The sequence below is a fragment of the Vicia villosa genome, linkage group LG3 (genome assembly GCF_029867415.1).
Source record: "Vicia villosa cultivar HV-30 ecotype Madison, WI linkage group LG3, Vvil1.0, whole genome shotgun sequence".
Lineage (NCBI taxonomy): Eukaryota > Viridiplantae > Streptophyta > Magnoliopsida > Fabales > Fabaceae > Vicia > Vicia villosa.
The window spans coordinates 84847790-84864618 of record NC_081182.1 but is presented as its reverse complement, the minus strand read 5'-3'; the positions used below and the strand labels follow the sequence as shown (position 1 = coordinate 84864618).

The 16829-nt window shown below is 35.2% G+C and overlaps 2 protein-coding genes and 1 non-coding gene across 3 annotated transcripts; 2 read left to right on the top strand and 1 right to left on the bottom strand.

Annotated features, from left to right (window-relative positions):
- The first annotated feature begins 340 nt into the window (after positions 1–340).
- On the top strand, positions 341–5892 carry LOC131662108 (cysteine-rich receptor-like protein kinase 2). The gene is made up of 8 exons (XM_058931803.1): positions 341–857; positions 3276–3676; positions 3781–3900; positions 3991–4118; positions 4212–4428; positions 4513–4741; positions 4874–5024; positions 5476–5892. Exons 1-8 carry the CDS (start codon positions 475–477, stop codon positions 5788–5790), a joined length of 1944 nt encoding a protein of 647 aa, XP_058787786.1. The 5' UTR covers positions 341–474; the 3' UTR covers positions 5791–5892.
- Positions 5893–6015: 123 nt separating this feature from the next.
- On the bottom strand, positions 6016–9947 carry LOC131662109 (protein DJ-1 homolog D-like). The gene is made up of 5 exons (XM_058931804.1): positions 9711–9947; positions 9529–9645; positions 8229–8669; positions 7761–8123; positions 6016–6444 (listed from the first exon to the last, which is right to left on the bottom strand). Exons 1-5 carry the CDS (start codon positions 9762–9764, stop codon positions 6256–6258), a joined length of 1164 nt encoding a protein of 387 aa, XP_058787787.1. The 5' UTR covers positions 9765–9947; the 3' UTR covers positions 6016–6255.
- TRNAS-AGA (transfer RNA serine (anticodon AGA)) lies at positions 9922–10002 on the top strand. Its single transcript has one exon. It is a non-coding gene; the product is annotated as a tRNA-Ser (tRNA).
- The last annotated feature ends 6827 nt before the right edge of the window (positions 10003–16829 follow it).

Genomic DNA, 16829 nt, shown 5'->3' with positions numbered 1-16829 from the left:
ACTGGCGTGTGAAAGATAAGATTGAGAGTAGAATGCTAAATAATTAGAATAATGACAACATTAAATTCATTGCTAAATATTTTATTAGTATGGGACTTTTTATGTTTCTATATTACTCAAAACTTTATCTTATATGAATGCCACCTCACCTGATAGCATTTGTTAATTACATGGAAGGTCAAGAAGCAGCTCCCAGCAAAATAAAAAATTCAAGATCAATAAGTCAAGAAGAACGAAAAAAATATAAAGAAATTAATAAATAATGATGAATCAAATTGCTGATAAAAGATATTGAGTTTTCATTTTCTCTTCTATAAATTATTTTTTATTAAATCCTCCTGTGCTCCTACATGGACTCTTCCCATTTCTGTATCTATAAGGCAAACGACATGCTCCTATCTACAAGACATTGGCTGTCTCATCTCTCTCATATTAGAAACAAATATACCTTAAAAAAAGCTAAAACTATTACGGATGATGCTGCAAGTTAAGCTAGTCTTCACAACGTTGGTGTGTTGGAACATAATAACTAGTTATAACTGTGTAGTTGGAGATTCACAAACAAGTATAGTACTAATCAGTGGTTGCAGCACATATAACGCATCAAATTTGCATAGCTTCTATGCAAACATTAATGGAACATTTTCAGATTTGAGAAATCAAATTAGCGATGGAAGCAAACACTTTGCAACAGCACAAGAAGCAAGAGGAGATGTGATGACATATTCTCTTTTTCAATGCAGAAATTACCTCTCCAAAAAGGATTGTGTTGCTTGCTTCAATACTTCTTCTACTAAAATTCGTGACTGCTCAGCTTCCAATGGTGCAAAACTCATCTATGATGGGTGTTTCTTAAGGTATGTATGTCGTTGATTCCTAATATATTACCATCTTAATTTTAATCGGTGAAAATTTGAATCCAACTTGTTTCTCTTAAAATTTTAGATTTGAATATATAAATGTCATGTCTTTTATATAGATCTCTGTTTTGGTTTTAAATGGGTTTTTGTTGATGATCTACGAGATTGGTGATTGGTTCTTTGAATTAACCGGTTCTAAGTTTAAATTAAACGTTATTTTTTAAAAAGTTATTTCATTTTATATATAAATTATAAGTACAAAGAAAATATTTTCACAAACATTATAAATTCAATTTGATAACCAGCACAGCTGGTTTATGTCATAATATTAATATGATTGAAACTTTCTCCTGTAAAAAAAAATGATTGAGACTTTCTTGTCGAGTTCTCTATCTTTTAAAAGTCAAAACAAAAATATTAATTACAAAAATATCTATCCTTGAAATTAATATTTAAAATTTAACCTATTAGTCGTTTAAATTTGTTCGGCAAGGAAAGAAGATTTAATAAACAAGCATTTTCATTTTCATTATCTTATTCGTATTCGTGTTCGTGTAGTAATAGGAAAACCACATCATCTTATTATTAATTTATATTTGATTTATATTAAGGAAAATGATAAATCTACATCACTTATATGATATTATAAAATTATTTTATAATAATAAACCTTAGTTATTCGAAAAATTAGTGAAGAGATATCTTAGTTGACTAGAAAAAGTATTTATTATTCGTAAAAATAAAAATGAAATTTTAGTCTTTTCATAACTCAATTGTTAAACAGAATTCTACAAGTGTTAAAAAAATTCTCATAATATAATTAATTTCACCTCTATCTAACTTTTTTTTTTATCACCACCGATTTAATTCGGTTCGTGGGTCAGTTCTGATATCTAGTGGGTCTAGCTCCCTACCGATCACAGTTGTGAGAGATCGAACGGTAGTTCTCCCTATCAAATCCAACGACAATCACCATTGTTTAATTGGTATTTTTACTTATATAACTTTAGCAAACTGTAACAAATGATCAACAAATAATATTAAATGAAAATGAGACAAGAAAGGAACATTGCTTCGTACCGCAGTTACCACTTTTCAATGAGATAGCTTGTTCAAACACAACACAAATAAATAAAGAATATTATTAAAAAAAATATATTTTTTATAACAGATTTCAATATAATTTATGGTATGTGATAACCACCATTTTCTATCACGTGCTAGTGACGGTTGTAAGCAAGATGTCCAATGTGTATGAACGTTTTTAAAATTTTATGATGTGAATGATGTAGTGTTGTTAAATATCAATATAAGATTATGTTTGGAATCCATTTGGTAAATATAGTGGTTGACTGATAAGCTATAGTTAGCTGATAGTCTATAGTTTATAGTTGATGGCTGATGATTGATAGCGGTTATGGTTGATGGTTGAGACTCATAGTTGATAAGTTAATTGAAGTGTTTCGTAAAATTAGATGTTCAAGTAATTTATAAATGTAAAATGACATAGATATTTAATACATAATTATTTTATTTTAAATTAAAATAAATTATAAAGGATAAAAGTGAATTTTTACTAAACTAATAAAGATAAAAAAAGAAGAAAAATGATAAGTTATAAGCTATAAGCTAAAATGCTATTTGAAATAGCATCTGAAAAACAAGTTATAAGCTACCAAAATAAGTTATAAGCTCGAGATAAAAAGACTGTTACCAAACAAGTATAAATTATCATATGAGCTTATAAGCTATAAATTGTATCTTACCAAACAAAGTCTTGGTAAGACATAATTTTGAGCTTATAATAACAAACTTTTCAGTGGTAAAAATTATTATGTTATTGTAAATATATATGTCGACAAAGATAATGTCTATCATGTATTTTCTGACATAATATTCACTTTCGTATCCTCAATATTTCAACATCTATAAATTTATTTTATATAAGGTGAGTAATAATACACATAAAAAACACATGTAATTATAGATAAATGAATGTCACAAATAATACAATTACTAAAATAGTATAAAATTTGAGATTTTTCTAAGTACATTTAACATATTTAACATATTTGTTCCCTCTACAACTCTATATATTGAAAATATTTTAACCATTATGAAGAAACAAGACAAAGAAAAATGGCAAGATTACCTATTTAAGATGGAGAAGTACTAGAAAAAATTGATTTTGTTGGTATTCTAATAAAGACTTTCTATCCTTTTTATCAATGATAGATATTTTATGCGATGAAAATGTGACATGAGATAATGGATTTCCCATGAAAAACTTTATGTACACTGTCTTGATATAATTCCATATATTTTGGAGTGTGTATAGCTACAGCATGAGCCAATTTTTTATTTGACTTTGATGTTGGATAGTAGTTTCTAAATATAACAATGACGAATATTAAGGTACGAGAGTGAAAGGTTCTACGATCAAACAAATCAACCTGGAGGTGGTATATTATGTGGGAACAAGACTGCAAAGGAAGGTGCCTCTTTTGGAACAATTGGACTAAAAGTGTTAATGGATCTCCAATTAGCAACACCAAAAATTAAAGGTTTTTTTGCAGCTACTAAGACAGTGGTGAATCCTGGTAGCAATAATTCAATTTATGCCATTGCACAGTGTGTTGAAACTGCCACGGAAAGTACTTGTCGTGATTGCATGAAAGTTGGATACAACAATTTGCGAACTTGTCTTCCTAATACAGATGGTAGAGCATATGATGCAGGATGTTTTATGAGATACTCAGACACACCCTTCTTTGCTGATAATCAGGCCATTGATATCAAAATATATTTAAATCAAGGTACAGATATAACATAAAGTTCACTTTTCATTCATGTTAGATTAGTATTTAGTAGTACCTCATGTCATTGGAACTGATGTAAACTCTTCTTTTCTGATATGAAGGTGGTTCAAGCAACAAATGGGCCATTATAGGTGGCGTTGTTGGCGGTGTAGGTCTTGTTGCGATCATTCTTGCAATTTTAGCTTGGCAACGATACAGAAAACCTAAGAGAGCTCTTAGAGGTCTGTGATGCTTGTTGCTTCAGTGTGTATTCTCTGTGATGTTTGGTTCTGATTTTGTCTCTGCCTTCAAACTCGTGTGTTCTTTGGCAGGCAACATATTGGGAACAACCAAGTTGAAAGGTCCAATTAAATACAAGTATAGTGATTTGAAAGCTGCAACAAAAAACTTCAGTGAAGAAAATAAACTGGGAGAAGGAGGGTTTAGTAAAGTATACAAGGTAAGCAAAAGTTTTTATATAATATTAATGAGAGGCCTGTTCAAAGACAATAATGATTATGTGAATGATTTTTCAACCATGCTTTTGAAATAGGGTACTCTGAAAAATGGAAATGTTGTAGCAGTCAAGAAATTGGTTTTGGGAAATTCCAGCAAGATAGACAATGATTTTGGAAGTGAAGTCAGGCTTATAATAAGCAATGTTGATCATAGGAATCTTGTTGGACTTCTTGGTTGTTGTAGTAAAAAACAAGAGAAAATCCTTGTTTATGAATACATGGCAAACAGCAGCCTAGACAAATTCTTATTTGGTAAATCACTTCAACTAATTTCTTGAATGCTACTTCTTCTACCTTGTTCATAACCTTAAGTATATAAATCTGTTAATTAAATAGGTGAAAAACAAGGCTCCCTCAATTGGAAACAAAGGTGTGATATAATTTTAGGCACAGCAAGAGGACTGGCCTACCTACATGAGGAATTCCACATTCCCATTATACACAGAGATATAAAGAGTAGCAATATCCTCCTTGATGATAATCTTCATCCCAAAATTGCTGATTTTGGATTGGCGCGGCTTCTGCCGGGGAATCGATCTCTAAGAACAGGAGTTGCAGGAACATTGTAAGACAGCAATTTCATTCACCTAGATTACATTTAATTGAACAGCATATGTTATAAAAGAGAGAATTAAGTCTCATGTTATGCATAAATCTTGTTTTGTTGATCATGGAATGTATAATATGCATTTGTCAGGGGATACACAGCACCTGAGTATGCAATTCATGGTCAATTATCAGAAAAGGCTGATACCTACAGCTATGGTATTGTAGTCCTAGAAATCATAAGCGGTCAAAAGAGTACAAAAGTAAAGGAAGATGATGATGGTGATTACCTTCTTCAAAAGGTAAACAATTTCTCACAAGTCATAAATAGGAATTGTTGGTTATTGTTGAATAAACTTTAATGTTATTAAGTGGGTTTTATTGATAAGTTAGTGAAAAATAAAGAGTCTCTTGTAGTTGAAAGGCCAAGAGTTCTTGTAGTGGAAAAGCCAAGAGATAGTGGCATATTAAGAGTATTTATTTGCTTTAATTTCCTAGTATAGCAGAAGTCTTTTAGGTCTATATAAAGACTTGTTTGTATTTTCATTTTCAACAAGAAAGTAAAAAGTGCAGTTTTAAAGCAAGCCTTCCACCAGTGGAAGTATAGTGTTAAAAGTGTCCAAAATTGTTACAACTGCAGAATAGAAGTAGCAGTCAGTTTTTTACAGTTATTACCCATCTAGTCATTTTAAAAGAACCGAAGGGAGTATGTCCTAATATTTTACCATATGGTCTTTGATTTTCACTTAACAGTCATGGAAACTGTATGAGAGAGGCAGGCACTTGGAGCTCGTGGACAAGACCTTAGACCCTAGTGACTATGATGGAGAAGAAGTGAAGAAAACGATAGAGATTGCTTTACTATGCACTCAAACATCAGCAGGAATGAGACCAACAATGTCTGAAGTAGTAGTCCTCCTCCAAACCAAGAGTTTAGTGGAGCACCTACAACCAACTATGCCTATGTTTATAGATACAACTCTTAAGTATAGTGAAGGATACTCAACCTCAACTGGTTCTTCTACATCTAATGCTACTGCTTCCTTTTCAATTATATCAGCTCGATGATTATATGCAGCAGTAAAGGGAATTGAACCAAAAAGGTAACAAAATAAACCAGATGAGTGTTACTCTTCATTGATTGTTCACCAATCATACAGATAGAAAATATAATGGGAAATAGTGACTAATGTGGTGTTCCATTTGAACAATAGAATTAAGAAATAGTATTAGACATTAGACAGATAATAAGGTGCAGCTGTGTTTGTTATGAACTTATTGTGAGCTAGTTAGTTTGTTAAAAAGAGTTTTCCTTATTTATTTTTCTTGTAATATAAATACACAGTGTATCTCTTCACTAGGAGAGAGAATAACTCATAGCCAAAAGAGACACTTTCATCAAAGTGCTTGGATGCCCAGCACATTACAAGTCCTTCAAATTCAACATTATGATAGCACACATCCACTTACATTGAGTCCTCTGATAATGGACAAGTGTGGTGATGTTTATTCATTATTAAACTAAAAAGGCTACTAGAAAGATACTTGAATACCGAGTAGTGCCATCAACTGGGCAATGAACTCAGGGTGCCCTGGCCATGCAGCTCCAGTAACCAAATTCCCATCAGTGAAGCAGCGGCTTATGGGGTCAGGCTCCAGCCAAGTTGCTCCTGATAAAACCACATTAAGCTTCACGGCTGGATAAGCAGTACATTTCCTTCCCTGTTACGAGAAAAGTATACTAGGTATTAAGGTTCCTTAACAATAAATGAAATAAGAGGAAAAATATAAAAGTTTATCCACAAATATATCATATATGAGGAAAAAGTGAGAATTAATGAGTAACACAAGTCATGCTAGCATTTCATGAACACAAATACACACCAGAGGATAAATCACAAATGTCGTGATTCTCAATCCATGCATGACGTATGTCTCTACTGTCATACCACAGAAGAATAAGTACCTCTAGAATGAAGATAAGGAAAAAAAGCCAGGATCGCAAGATTCACAAGCAGCTTGTCCATCAAGTATAAGAGTTGTCATTGCAAAGAAGAAGAAGAAGAAAAGAAGGAAGGATACAAGAATATACACTAATGTATTGATGAAAACCGAAAGGACGTGTGAGCATCAAGAAATTAATATGACATTATGATAATTTAGATAAGAAGTAGTTAGGAACTCAGGATTTGAATTTGAATTCCAAAGAAAGAACACTTAATTTTAGAAAGGTGATAGAATAGGAGAGAATCTCTCCTCCAAGGATTTCCCCTTCACATTAGAGTTGATATTTATTCACAAACTTTACAATATTCAACAGATGATTTCTTTCCATTGTGTTCTCTTATTTACACGTGATATCTCTAACTTAACCTCCCGAATAAACCTATCCTTATCCTATATTGTTTTGAACTCCTGTTATCGCATATCCTAACAAACTCGCCTCTTATACCATATCTTAACAAACTACTCATTATCAATAACAACACTATTGCACTACGTGTACATGACTTATTTAAGGAAATTACTGTATCCTTGTCAATGATAACTTCCTACTTGCCCAGCCTTGTAATAGGAACCTAAATTAATGAGAGTAAAAAAAAATGTAGTATTATTGATTAAAAAGAAAATATTACTGAGGCTAACCACTGTAATCCCAGAGTAAGTGCTCCTTCAAGAAGAGAATATTCTCTCTTTATCTAACCTTGAAGGTTCTAACAGAAAAGTTGTTGATTGATACTTCTCACTCTCCTCACACTTCTTATAACAGAATTGGTAAATCTGCCACATCACCTAACTCCCTCCTATTTCCTATATTTTCCCCACAACACTCTTTAGGCCCGCGTTTCTCAATTGGAATCCTAACACCTTGCTTCTTACAACACCGTAACCCAACAATTCAAAAGAAAGATGGACAAAAACAGGTGTGGAGTGAGCATAAGTTCAAGAATATTAATAGCTACTCCATTGAAATGTTGGTTAATAGCATATGTGAACTAACAAAAATGGTATCTCTAATGAGTTTTCGATAATAATACCTTGAGAACACCAGCCGCAGCTAAAATCTGTTGGCCATGGCAGATTGATGCAACTGGCTTATTGGCTTCCATGAAATGCTTCACCAAGGAAATAACAGACTCATTCAATGACAAGTACTCAGGTGATCGACCTCCAGGGATGACAAGAGCGTCATAGCCTGAAGGGTCAACGTCATCAAAGTTCGCAGTTAAAGTAAAATTGTGTCCTGGCTTCTCACTGTAAGTTTGATCTCCTTCAAAATCATGAACAGCAGTTGGGCAAGTATCACCAGCCTTCTTTGAGGGGCAAACTGCATCAACATGGCATCCTAAAGCCTGAAGAGACTGAAAAGGAACCTTGACCTCATAATCTTCCATGTAATCCTGTGATTAAAAATTGTTAAAGCATGTCTTATCAACCAACGCGGCAATAAAGGTAAAACGATTAGTGAAAGAACATAAAAACAAAAGAAAAACATACGAACATACCCCACAAATAAAGAGAATTTTTTTATCAAATCCACTTATTGTGCCTCCTAATGCCTTCACAAAATGCCGAAGAAGTTCCGGATGCCCTTCATAAGTAGGTGCAGTAATGAGATTACCATCCACCACAGTAGTTGACATGGTCTCAGGTTCAACCCAATGGGCACCAGCAGCAACCAACACCGGTTTAACAGGAGGAAAAGCCGTGCACTTGCGACCTTCAACTACACCAGCAGCAGCCAGAATCAAATGGCCATGACAAATGCAAGCAATCTGTTTTCCAGAATTTACAAACTTGGCCACCAGCTCCACAACACTAGGAATGTGAGCAAGATACTCCGGCGCCCTTCCTCCCGGCAACCATAACCCATCATAGTTTGTGTGATCAATTTCATCAAAAGTTGCATTGAGCGTAAAATTGTGACCAATTGTCTCAGTATACGTCTGAAACAACCAAAAATCTATTACTCAAGATTATAAGATTACCCTTTATACGACTAAATCTCAAAAAGAATAAGGGTTTGTTTGTATAAACATCTTATTTGCAGCTTATAGCACAAGTGCTTATCAAAATAAGCGCTTATAAATAAGCTCCATAAGCTATCTTGAAGAATTTATAAAAATAAGTTCAAAAAAATTTATGAAAAATGTCATAAACTGGTTTGATTAAGTCTTCCAAACAGTGTCACAAAACTTATAAAAGTAGATAAGCTCAAATAAGCCCACCCAAACATACCCTAAGTTTGGAAATAAGAACTAAACTACAGCTATGGGAATTATTGAATATCTCCTCATGAGTTTTTGTAGCTTTTTTCCTTTAAAAGATAGGGTTCTTAAGATTGCATTATTTGAGTTTATCTATTAACAAGACACTTTTGAGAATTATTAGATAGCTTGTGAAAATTTTTTGACTTGAGCAATTTTAAAGTAGAATTGATTCTACCTCCAAAATTGGTTATACTTGAAACTAGAATATGTAGCTTCTGAGTTTAAACGTAATTTTTACACTGAAATTTTCTGTTTAACTAATTTGTACATAAATGTATCCAAACATGAATCAATTATGCTAAACTCAATTCCCTTAAAATCAATTCTATCAAAATTAATTTTGTTCTCACTCAATCCCAAAACACAGTTTGTGTAATCATTTATATGATAAGCACTTATAACACACTTTGTGTAACCACTTATATGATAAGCACTTATAGTATAAGTGATTAATTAAACTGTATATCCAAATATGGCGTAATAAAATTAAATCTGACTTGCGTTGAATGCAAAAAATAAAAGGAAGAAGGGAGACCTGGCCACCGGAAAGAATATGAACGGCGGTGCGGCAGGCATCACCGGATTTTTTACTGGGACAAACAGCATCGACGGTGATACCGAATGCTTGCAATGCCTGAAAAGGAACAATACCCTGCAAGAGAAAGAGTGAGTGAAGTGGATGATGAAGTGAAGTGAAGGGAAATGAAGAGTGCTTACTTCATAGTCTTCCATGAAGTCACCGCAGAGGAGAAGAACCCTTTTAGGAGCCATGGATGATAATGATTGATGATTGATGATTGCAACGCTACTGGTTTTTGAAGTGGTGATAGGAATAAACAAAGAGAATACGGTGTGTGAGAGATTGAGGACAAAGTTTACTCATTCTATTACGATACTTAAATAAACAAAATGCAATATTGACAACAAAGTGGACGTGCCGGAGTGGTTATCGGGCATGACTAGAAATCATGTGGGCTCTGCCCGCGCAGGTTGAATCCTGCCGTCCACGGAATTTTATTTTTAATTTTATTTTTCAATTATTTTGTTTTCTTCTTATAACCGGTTTTTTATCTTCATATTTGTTTTTTTTTTCCTTTCTCTTTTACGTACCAGACAAAGAACCCGTGTCCCACGCTAACCACGGGTGTCAGACATTTCATATCAGCCATACAATTATTGATTAATTAAGTGAGCTTTTTCTTTTTCATATGTTGCACTAAATATAGAAATTAAATTAATAAATGGTTTGAATAATGATATTATATTGTTATCTTGTTTGATATTCTGCACCACACGGCAACCCTTTTAACTGATTTATTAAAATATATTATTTATAATTGTTTAAATAATATAAAGAGGAATACATAATTAAAAAAGAAATTATATTTATTCCATATATAAAAAATTAATATTGGATTACAGAGTTCGACTAAATACATTTATTTTTTTTTACTAGAGAATTACTATAATTTCATCTTATCATTAATTAAAGGATTACGCGAGTGAGTCATATTCAATAGTCACCCCCTAGTTGAGTGAGTCATATTCAATAGTCACCCCCTAGTTGAGTAACAAACTCTTATAAAGATTTATTGTATGATGGTTACATCCTAGCATCTAAAAGTACATGTCTTGCTTAACATTGAGAAATAATCTTGAAAAGACGGGCGTGGTTCACAAAAGAGGTGGTGAACCTAAACCTTATGATAAACTTTGGTGTATAGTTTGGAGTTTTGTGCTCATATCCGGTGTTAGAGTACTTTGAAACACTCTGACGCTCAAGTTATTAATGGACGAAAGTGAGAGGTATTTAGAGTTAGAATAATGTGTACATTAATGTGGCTCCTAGGCAACAGAAGATTGTTCCTAAGATAATTGGACGTCTATGTTACTTCTAATTATTCTGATGAGGCGTCCTTCGAGGGCATATCCATCTTAGATTTCCTAGTGCTAGAACCTTCATGTGGATAAAACTCGAAAAGAGTGACATTATTAAGTTGGCGCCATCGTGGGGACTTTCGAATCCATCAATCTTTAGATTTGATGGTCCAAAAACATCTTATTCCAACCGCTCCTAGGAGTTTCCTTATTAGGAAGGATCACCATTAATTTGGCCTTGAGACTATGGTAGAATAATTGCCCTCCCTCCTAGGCCAAGACTGGCAAAGTCGAGTTGTAATTTGTTTAGGATTTGTCAAATATTGTTTCGTTAAAGGGTCAGAGCTTCTAAATGAGTTTCTCTTTTGGGGCCTTTGGTCTTTGTTAGGTTGACTACATTGGACATTTAAAGGGTCGTGTATATTAACTAATATGTATTTTGATGTTGGTAATGCTCCATTGTCCTCTCTTTAAATCTTCTAATCTAAGGAGGGATATCTTGATTAATTCATTACTAACTCAAGGTGTCTCTTTGTGTTGCCACATGCTTAACATGCATGCTCGGGAAGAATTTAATGTATTTCCGTATAAACCAAAGTGTGATAATTATAGTACGAGGATGGGTTTGTGATGACTTATAAAGTATGGAAAAATATCCTTGGAGAATCTGTGTGGCTCTTGATTATTGGTTTTCTTCATACCTGGCGTTTGAGGTTTTTCTTCAACTTTAAGTTTCTCAGGTTCAAGAAACCTTTTATAACTAAGATTTATACTTTAGAAAAATACAATAAGACAAACTATGCTCGTGTGTGTGATTGCAAGAGGGTTTTAGATATGTTGAATTCGTAAAAGTTGAATGGTCCTCTTAACCCTGGAGGTTGAGATACTTATAGACCTAACTCATTGGCCAAGATAAGGGTGAAGAACTAGTTCCATACAAACTACTTGGCTAGGATGTTGGAATAGGAACACCCATTCTTACTCATTAATATGAAGAATTGTTTCTTCCCTGGACACGTATATGACATGATTTCAACTTGACAATATCGGTTTGGGACGGGAGCTAATGCCCTAGAAGATCTCGTGGCCCGCTAAGTCACATCCATCCTACTCACCTTATGATTTCTTATAAAAAAAATTGGGTTGATTTGGATATGGGTCCGTCCAACAAATTTTATTCCAATATACAGTTCCTCAAACATCGGGCCTAGAGTGACAAAGTGATTTAAGTGAGGAAAACAAATATCATTTATTAAAAAGAACGAGAAGGGTGAGTTCCATAACTTGGAAGGGAGAGTCCCTCAAGCGAGATACCTAAAAGGTTGAGTCCTTCAAACGGGGCTTAGAAAGGTAATTCTATCATGCGAGTCTTAGAAGGGCGAGTCCTTCAAGTGAGTCCTAGAAGTTTGAGTCCCTAAAGTGATTCATGGAAAGGTAAGTCCCTCAAACAAGGCCTAGAAAGGCGAGTCCCTAGAGTAAGGTGTAGAAGGGCGAGTTTTTCAAGGGAGGCCTTGGAGAGAGAGTCCCTTAATTAAGGCCTGAAAGGTCCAGTCCCTAAAGTGAGGCTTAGAAGACAACTTGGTGGATGCCTAAAATGAGTTAATTGATTTTGCCCTTAAGGCCATCGAGAGCGCCAAACTGCAAGTGGCCCACCTTTATCTTAACTTGAATTTAAGTGAAGTTGAATTGTTCAAGATTGTCAAGGGCGGGCATGTGGTGGAATAGGAGAACGAGGATGTTCAACAAGTGACCCCTTATCTCGAGGAGGAAATGTTTCAACTCTAGAGAATTCATGTGTTAATGAAGATGGATCGGAAGATTGATATTCCACCCGTCCAACTCTTAGGTCTTTCTTTTTGTTTGTTTTATTTGGCCTTTCAATGGCATTTTGTATTATTGCCCCTTTATAGAGTCTTTTAATGATAATATTCACGCCTTTAGGTGGTAAGTTTATTGATTTGGTGTTATCGTTACTCTATTATTTGGTCCTCTTAGTTATGTGTTCTTTGAGTTAACGGAGACACCTAATGAGCCTAGCCCTGCAGGGCGGTGACAATTTTTAGTCTTAACTTTAACGAGATGGTCTCTTAGAGAAGCCTCAACATCTCATCATAATAGTAGCCTGGTAAGGTGGACATAAATCCTATCAGGATCAAGCATAATAGCCTAATAAGGCAGAAATGATTCCTTACGAGGATCTAACATAATAGCCTAGTTGTGCGACAGGGGTTCCTTGTCAGGATCCAACTGTTAGGAGTAAATTAATGGTAAATTCATGTGTTAATATAAGTGATTTCTTCTCTAAACTAATGCAAATTGTGATAAATCCATAGGTTTTTATTAAGAATTGAACTGAACAAGTTTAGTTCGTGCGTAAAGTAAATCGAATCACTTGTGGGTGTTATTGTTGCAGGTTTAGAGCTGAATTGAAGCTTGAGAAGAACATGAGGAGGAAAGAGAGCTGGAAGTCTCAAAGGCAGAAGAAAAGGATGGAAATTGCAAAGAGCGCGCCGCGAGAGTCCTAGAGCGCGCCGCGAAAATATCTCTGTTTTGAAGCGCGCCGCGCCAGTCCGATGCCGCGCCGCGGCCTCGGCGTTAAAAGCCCAAAACTTCTATTTAAAATCCCTAGCTTCCAAGAGAAAAAGAACTTTGTGAAGAGCAAAATTAGGAGAGCAATCTGAAGGTGCAGCCACAATCATCAATTGAAGACCAATTCTCTATCAAGCGAAGACATTCCTTTGATGAAGATGAATTCTTCCATTAATCTTTGTGTGTTCTTCATGTCTATGGAGAGCTAAACCCCTCTTGTTGAATCTAAGGTAGTAGTTAACCTATGAATATACAATACCATTAATTAATTCCTGTGAACAATTGTTTGAATTCATTATCAATAGGTAATCTTGTTTTTATTCTTAAATTATCGTTGAATCTTTGATCGAAAGAAAGGACTTAACTTTTGCCCTAGGTTACTATATTGATTCAATACCAATTTGCAGAGATGGAATTGGGATTGAGTTTTCATAATTATCGTTCTTAATTACTGTTATCGTTATTGACATTTGGAGAGATCGAATCTCGTACCGGTAAAAGTTTTCTAATTTGATTTGCAGACATGGAATCCTATTTGAGGATAAGTGAAGATAATGATTCAAGAGATTGTTCAATTGTGAATTAATTGATAATTGTATAGGAATAGGTTGATGAACCCTAAGGTTCAACATATCTCTATAATCGTTAACAACAGTTCATTACTCGCTTTTAATTTATTGTTTACTTTTGATATTATTAGAATCATAAAACAAACCAACTCAATTTTCCTAACTCAAAATAAACAACTATAGAACGGCAGTGATATTAACCAATCCCTGTGGATACGATATATTACCGAAAATATTTACCCAAAAATACTTTCAACAAATTGGCGCCGTTGCCGGGGATTGGTGTCAATATTGCACGCATTGCAATAGTTCTTATTTTGAGTTTTTAAATTTTATTTTCTTTATTTTGGTTGTTTCACGTATTTGTTAGTTTGTGCAGAAATTCGTGTATGCGCAGCAAAGTTCCCAGTGACCAACTTCTTTTTGATCCCGAGATCGAAAGGACCGCTAGGAGGCTAAATAGCAAAGCACGAAGAAGAGCAAACATAGCAAAAGCAAGAGACAACACAACCGCGACATCGTCACAACAACTTGAAACCATTGACGAGTCGCAAGAAGGATTCTTCTTTCACGAACTATTCACGGAAGAAGAATCGGAAGTTATTATACAACCTACTGTTGTCAACATGGCGGCTAATGGTCCATGTGCTAATAGTCCAAGACTCAATCCTCAGTTCGCTAGAACTGCCGCCAACGGGCGACCGACAGAACTGAAGACCGGTATCATACAATTGATTTGTGCAAGTCCTTTCGCCGGATTGGACCATGAAGACCCGTACACGCATCTTACTCGATTCTATGAGTTAGCAGGTACCACAGGTGTCGCTCAAGCTGATGAGGAAGCATTATTTAAGAGGTTGTTCCCACACTCTTTGTTATCTAAGGCAAAAGATTGGTATCTGGATCAACCCGAAGCAGTGATGACTAATTGGAACACATTGGAAGAAAAATTTCTGGAAAGGTTTTACTCTCAAAACCGATTCTTCGAAGCAAAAACAGCAATAGCAGTCTTTTCTCAAGGTAGTAATGAATCTTTGAATGAAGCATGGGAAAGGTATAAAGCTATGTTGAGAAAGTGCAAAGGACACGGTTTTACAGACGTTGATCAAATCCATATGTTCCGTAACGGTCTCACAGCTACAAACAAGACACTTTTGGACGCCACAGCTGGTGGTTCACTCATGTCCAAAACACCTGCGGAAGCTACTCAGATAATAGAGCGAATGGCTCTAAATGATCGTCAAGGTAACCATGATCGAACGGTAAGAGATAAGAAGCCCGGAGTGTTGGAGCTGAACAACAGTGATGCTCTACTTGCTCAGAATAAATTGCTAACTTCACAAGTGGAAATTTTGACACAACAAATGTCCAAACTACCACAACAACTTAAGGAGCTGAACGGGATATCCAATTCTTATCAGGTTGCAAAGTGTGAATTATGCAAGGGCAATCATCAAACAGGATTCTGTCCACCAGTCCTAGAAGAAGAAGTAAACTACATGAACAACACTCAAGGACCAAGGCAGAATCAATACCAAAATCAGCCATATCAACAAAATTATCCTCCGAGGAATAACAACCAAGGGTATCAACAAAGACCCAACAATCAAGGGTACCAGCAACAAACTTTTCAACCATACAATCAACCGCCACCACAACAACAAGGAGGACAATCTAAGTTGGAAGAGACCATGAATCAATTCATGCAAATGTCAATGACAAATCAGAAGAACCAGGAAGCTGCAATTAAAAATCTGGAAACTCAAGTAGGGCAACTGGCTAAACAAATTGCAGCCACTCAGTCAAATGCAACATTCTCCGCCAACACTCAAGATAATCCTAAAGAGCATTGTAAAGCAGTGACGACTAGAACCGGTCAGAAAGGTGCTGAGAAAGAAGTTGAAATCAATGATACCGAGAAAGAGGATAATAATCAGGCTGCGGAAGATGAGGAGAATGAAATCATAGTGAGCACCATGAGCAAAGATGCTGAAAGAGAAATGGATGAGACCAAGAAAGAAAGAGGGATGACAGAGAAAAGAAAAAGTTCTAAGAAAAAAAAGGTAGATCCTGTGATACCAAGCCAACATCTACCATACCCCCACGCTCCGTCAAAGTCAGACAATGCCAGGCAATATAACAGGTTTATGAGCATCTTCAAGCAACTCCATATAAACATACCATTTGCCGAAGCACTAGAGCAAATGCCCAAATATGCTAAATTTATGAAGAAAATGCTCACAAAGAAAAAGGGATGCATAGATGAAGAAACTGTGGTGCTTGATGCTCAATGTAGTGCTATAATCCAAAGAACTACTCCAAGAAAGGAATCCGATCCGGGGCGAGTAACCTTACCATTAAATATTGGAGGTAATTTCACTGGCGATGGGTTAATTGATCTGGGGTCGAGCATCAACCTAATCCCTTTATCCATTGTCAAGAAGCTAGGGAATATTGTGATGAAGCCCACTAGTATGACTTTACAATTGGCCGACAAGTCTATCACTTCACCCTATGGAGTGATTCAGGATCTGCTAATTAACGTAGACAAATTCTTTTTCCCGGTAGACGTTGTGGTTGTTGACATGGAAGAAGATCATGAGGTACCTGTGATTCTAGGAAGGCCATTCATGAAAACCGCTCGAATGATGATTGATCTGGATGAAGGGATCATGAAAATAAGGGTGCAAGATGAAGAGGTAAAATTTAATCTGTTCAAGGCCAAGAAGCATCTTAAGAACAAGAGTGATATCTTCCAAATCGAAACAACTGAGGGAACAACCAAGGAAGACAAAAATCA

Bases quoted from the DNA above. Each gene is read 5' to 3' on its own strand.
- LOC131662108 (XM_058931803.1), top strand. From the start codon at position 475: ATGATGCTGCAAGTTAAGCTAGTCTTCACAACGTTGGTGTGTTGGAAC. The intron at 3,677-3,780 runs GTACAGATATAA...TCTGATATGAAG, and splicing joins CAAAATATATTTAAATCAAG to GTGGTTCAAGCAACAAATGG. The intron at 4,429-4,512 runs GTAAATCACTTC...TTAATTAAATAG, and splicing joins CCTAGACAAATTCTTATTTG to GTGAAAAACAAGGCTCCCTC.
- LOC131662109 (XM_058931804.1), bottom strand. From the start codon at position 9,764: ATGGCTCCTAAAAGGGTTCTTCTCCTCTGCGGTGACTTCATGGAAGAC. The intron at 8,670-9,528 runs GTCTCCCTTCTT...TGGTTGTTTCAG, and splicing joins ATATTCTTTCCGGTGGCCAG to ACGTATACTGAGACAATTGG. The intron at 6,445-7,760 runs GTATTATTATCG...TTCTCGTAACAG, and splicing joins CTGCGGCTGGTGTTCTCAAG to GGAAGGAAATGTACTGCTTA.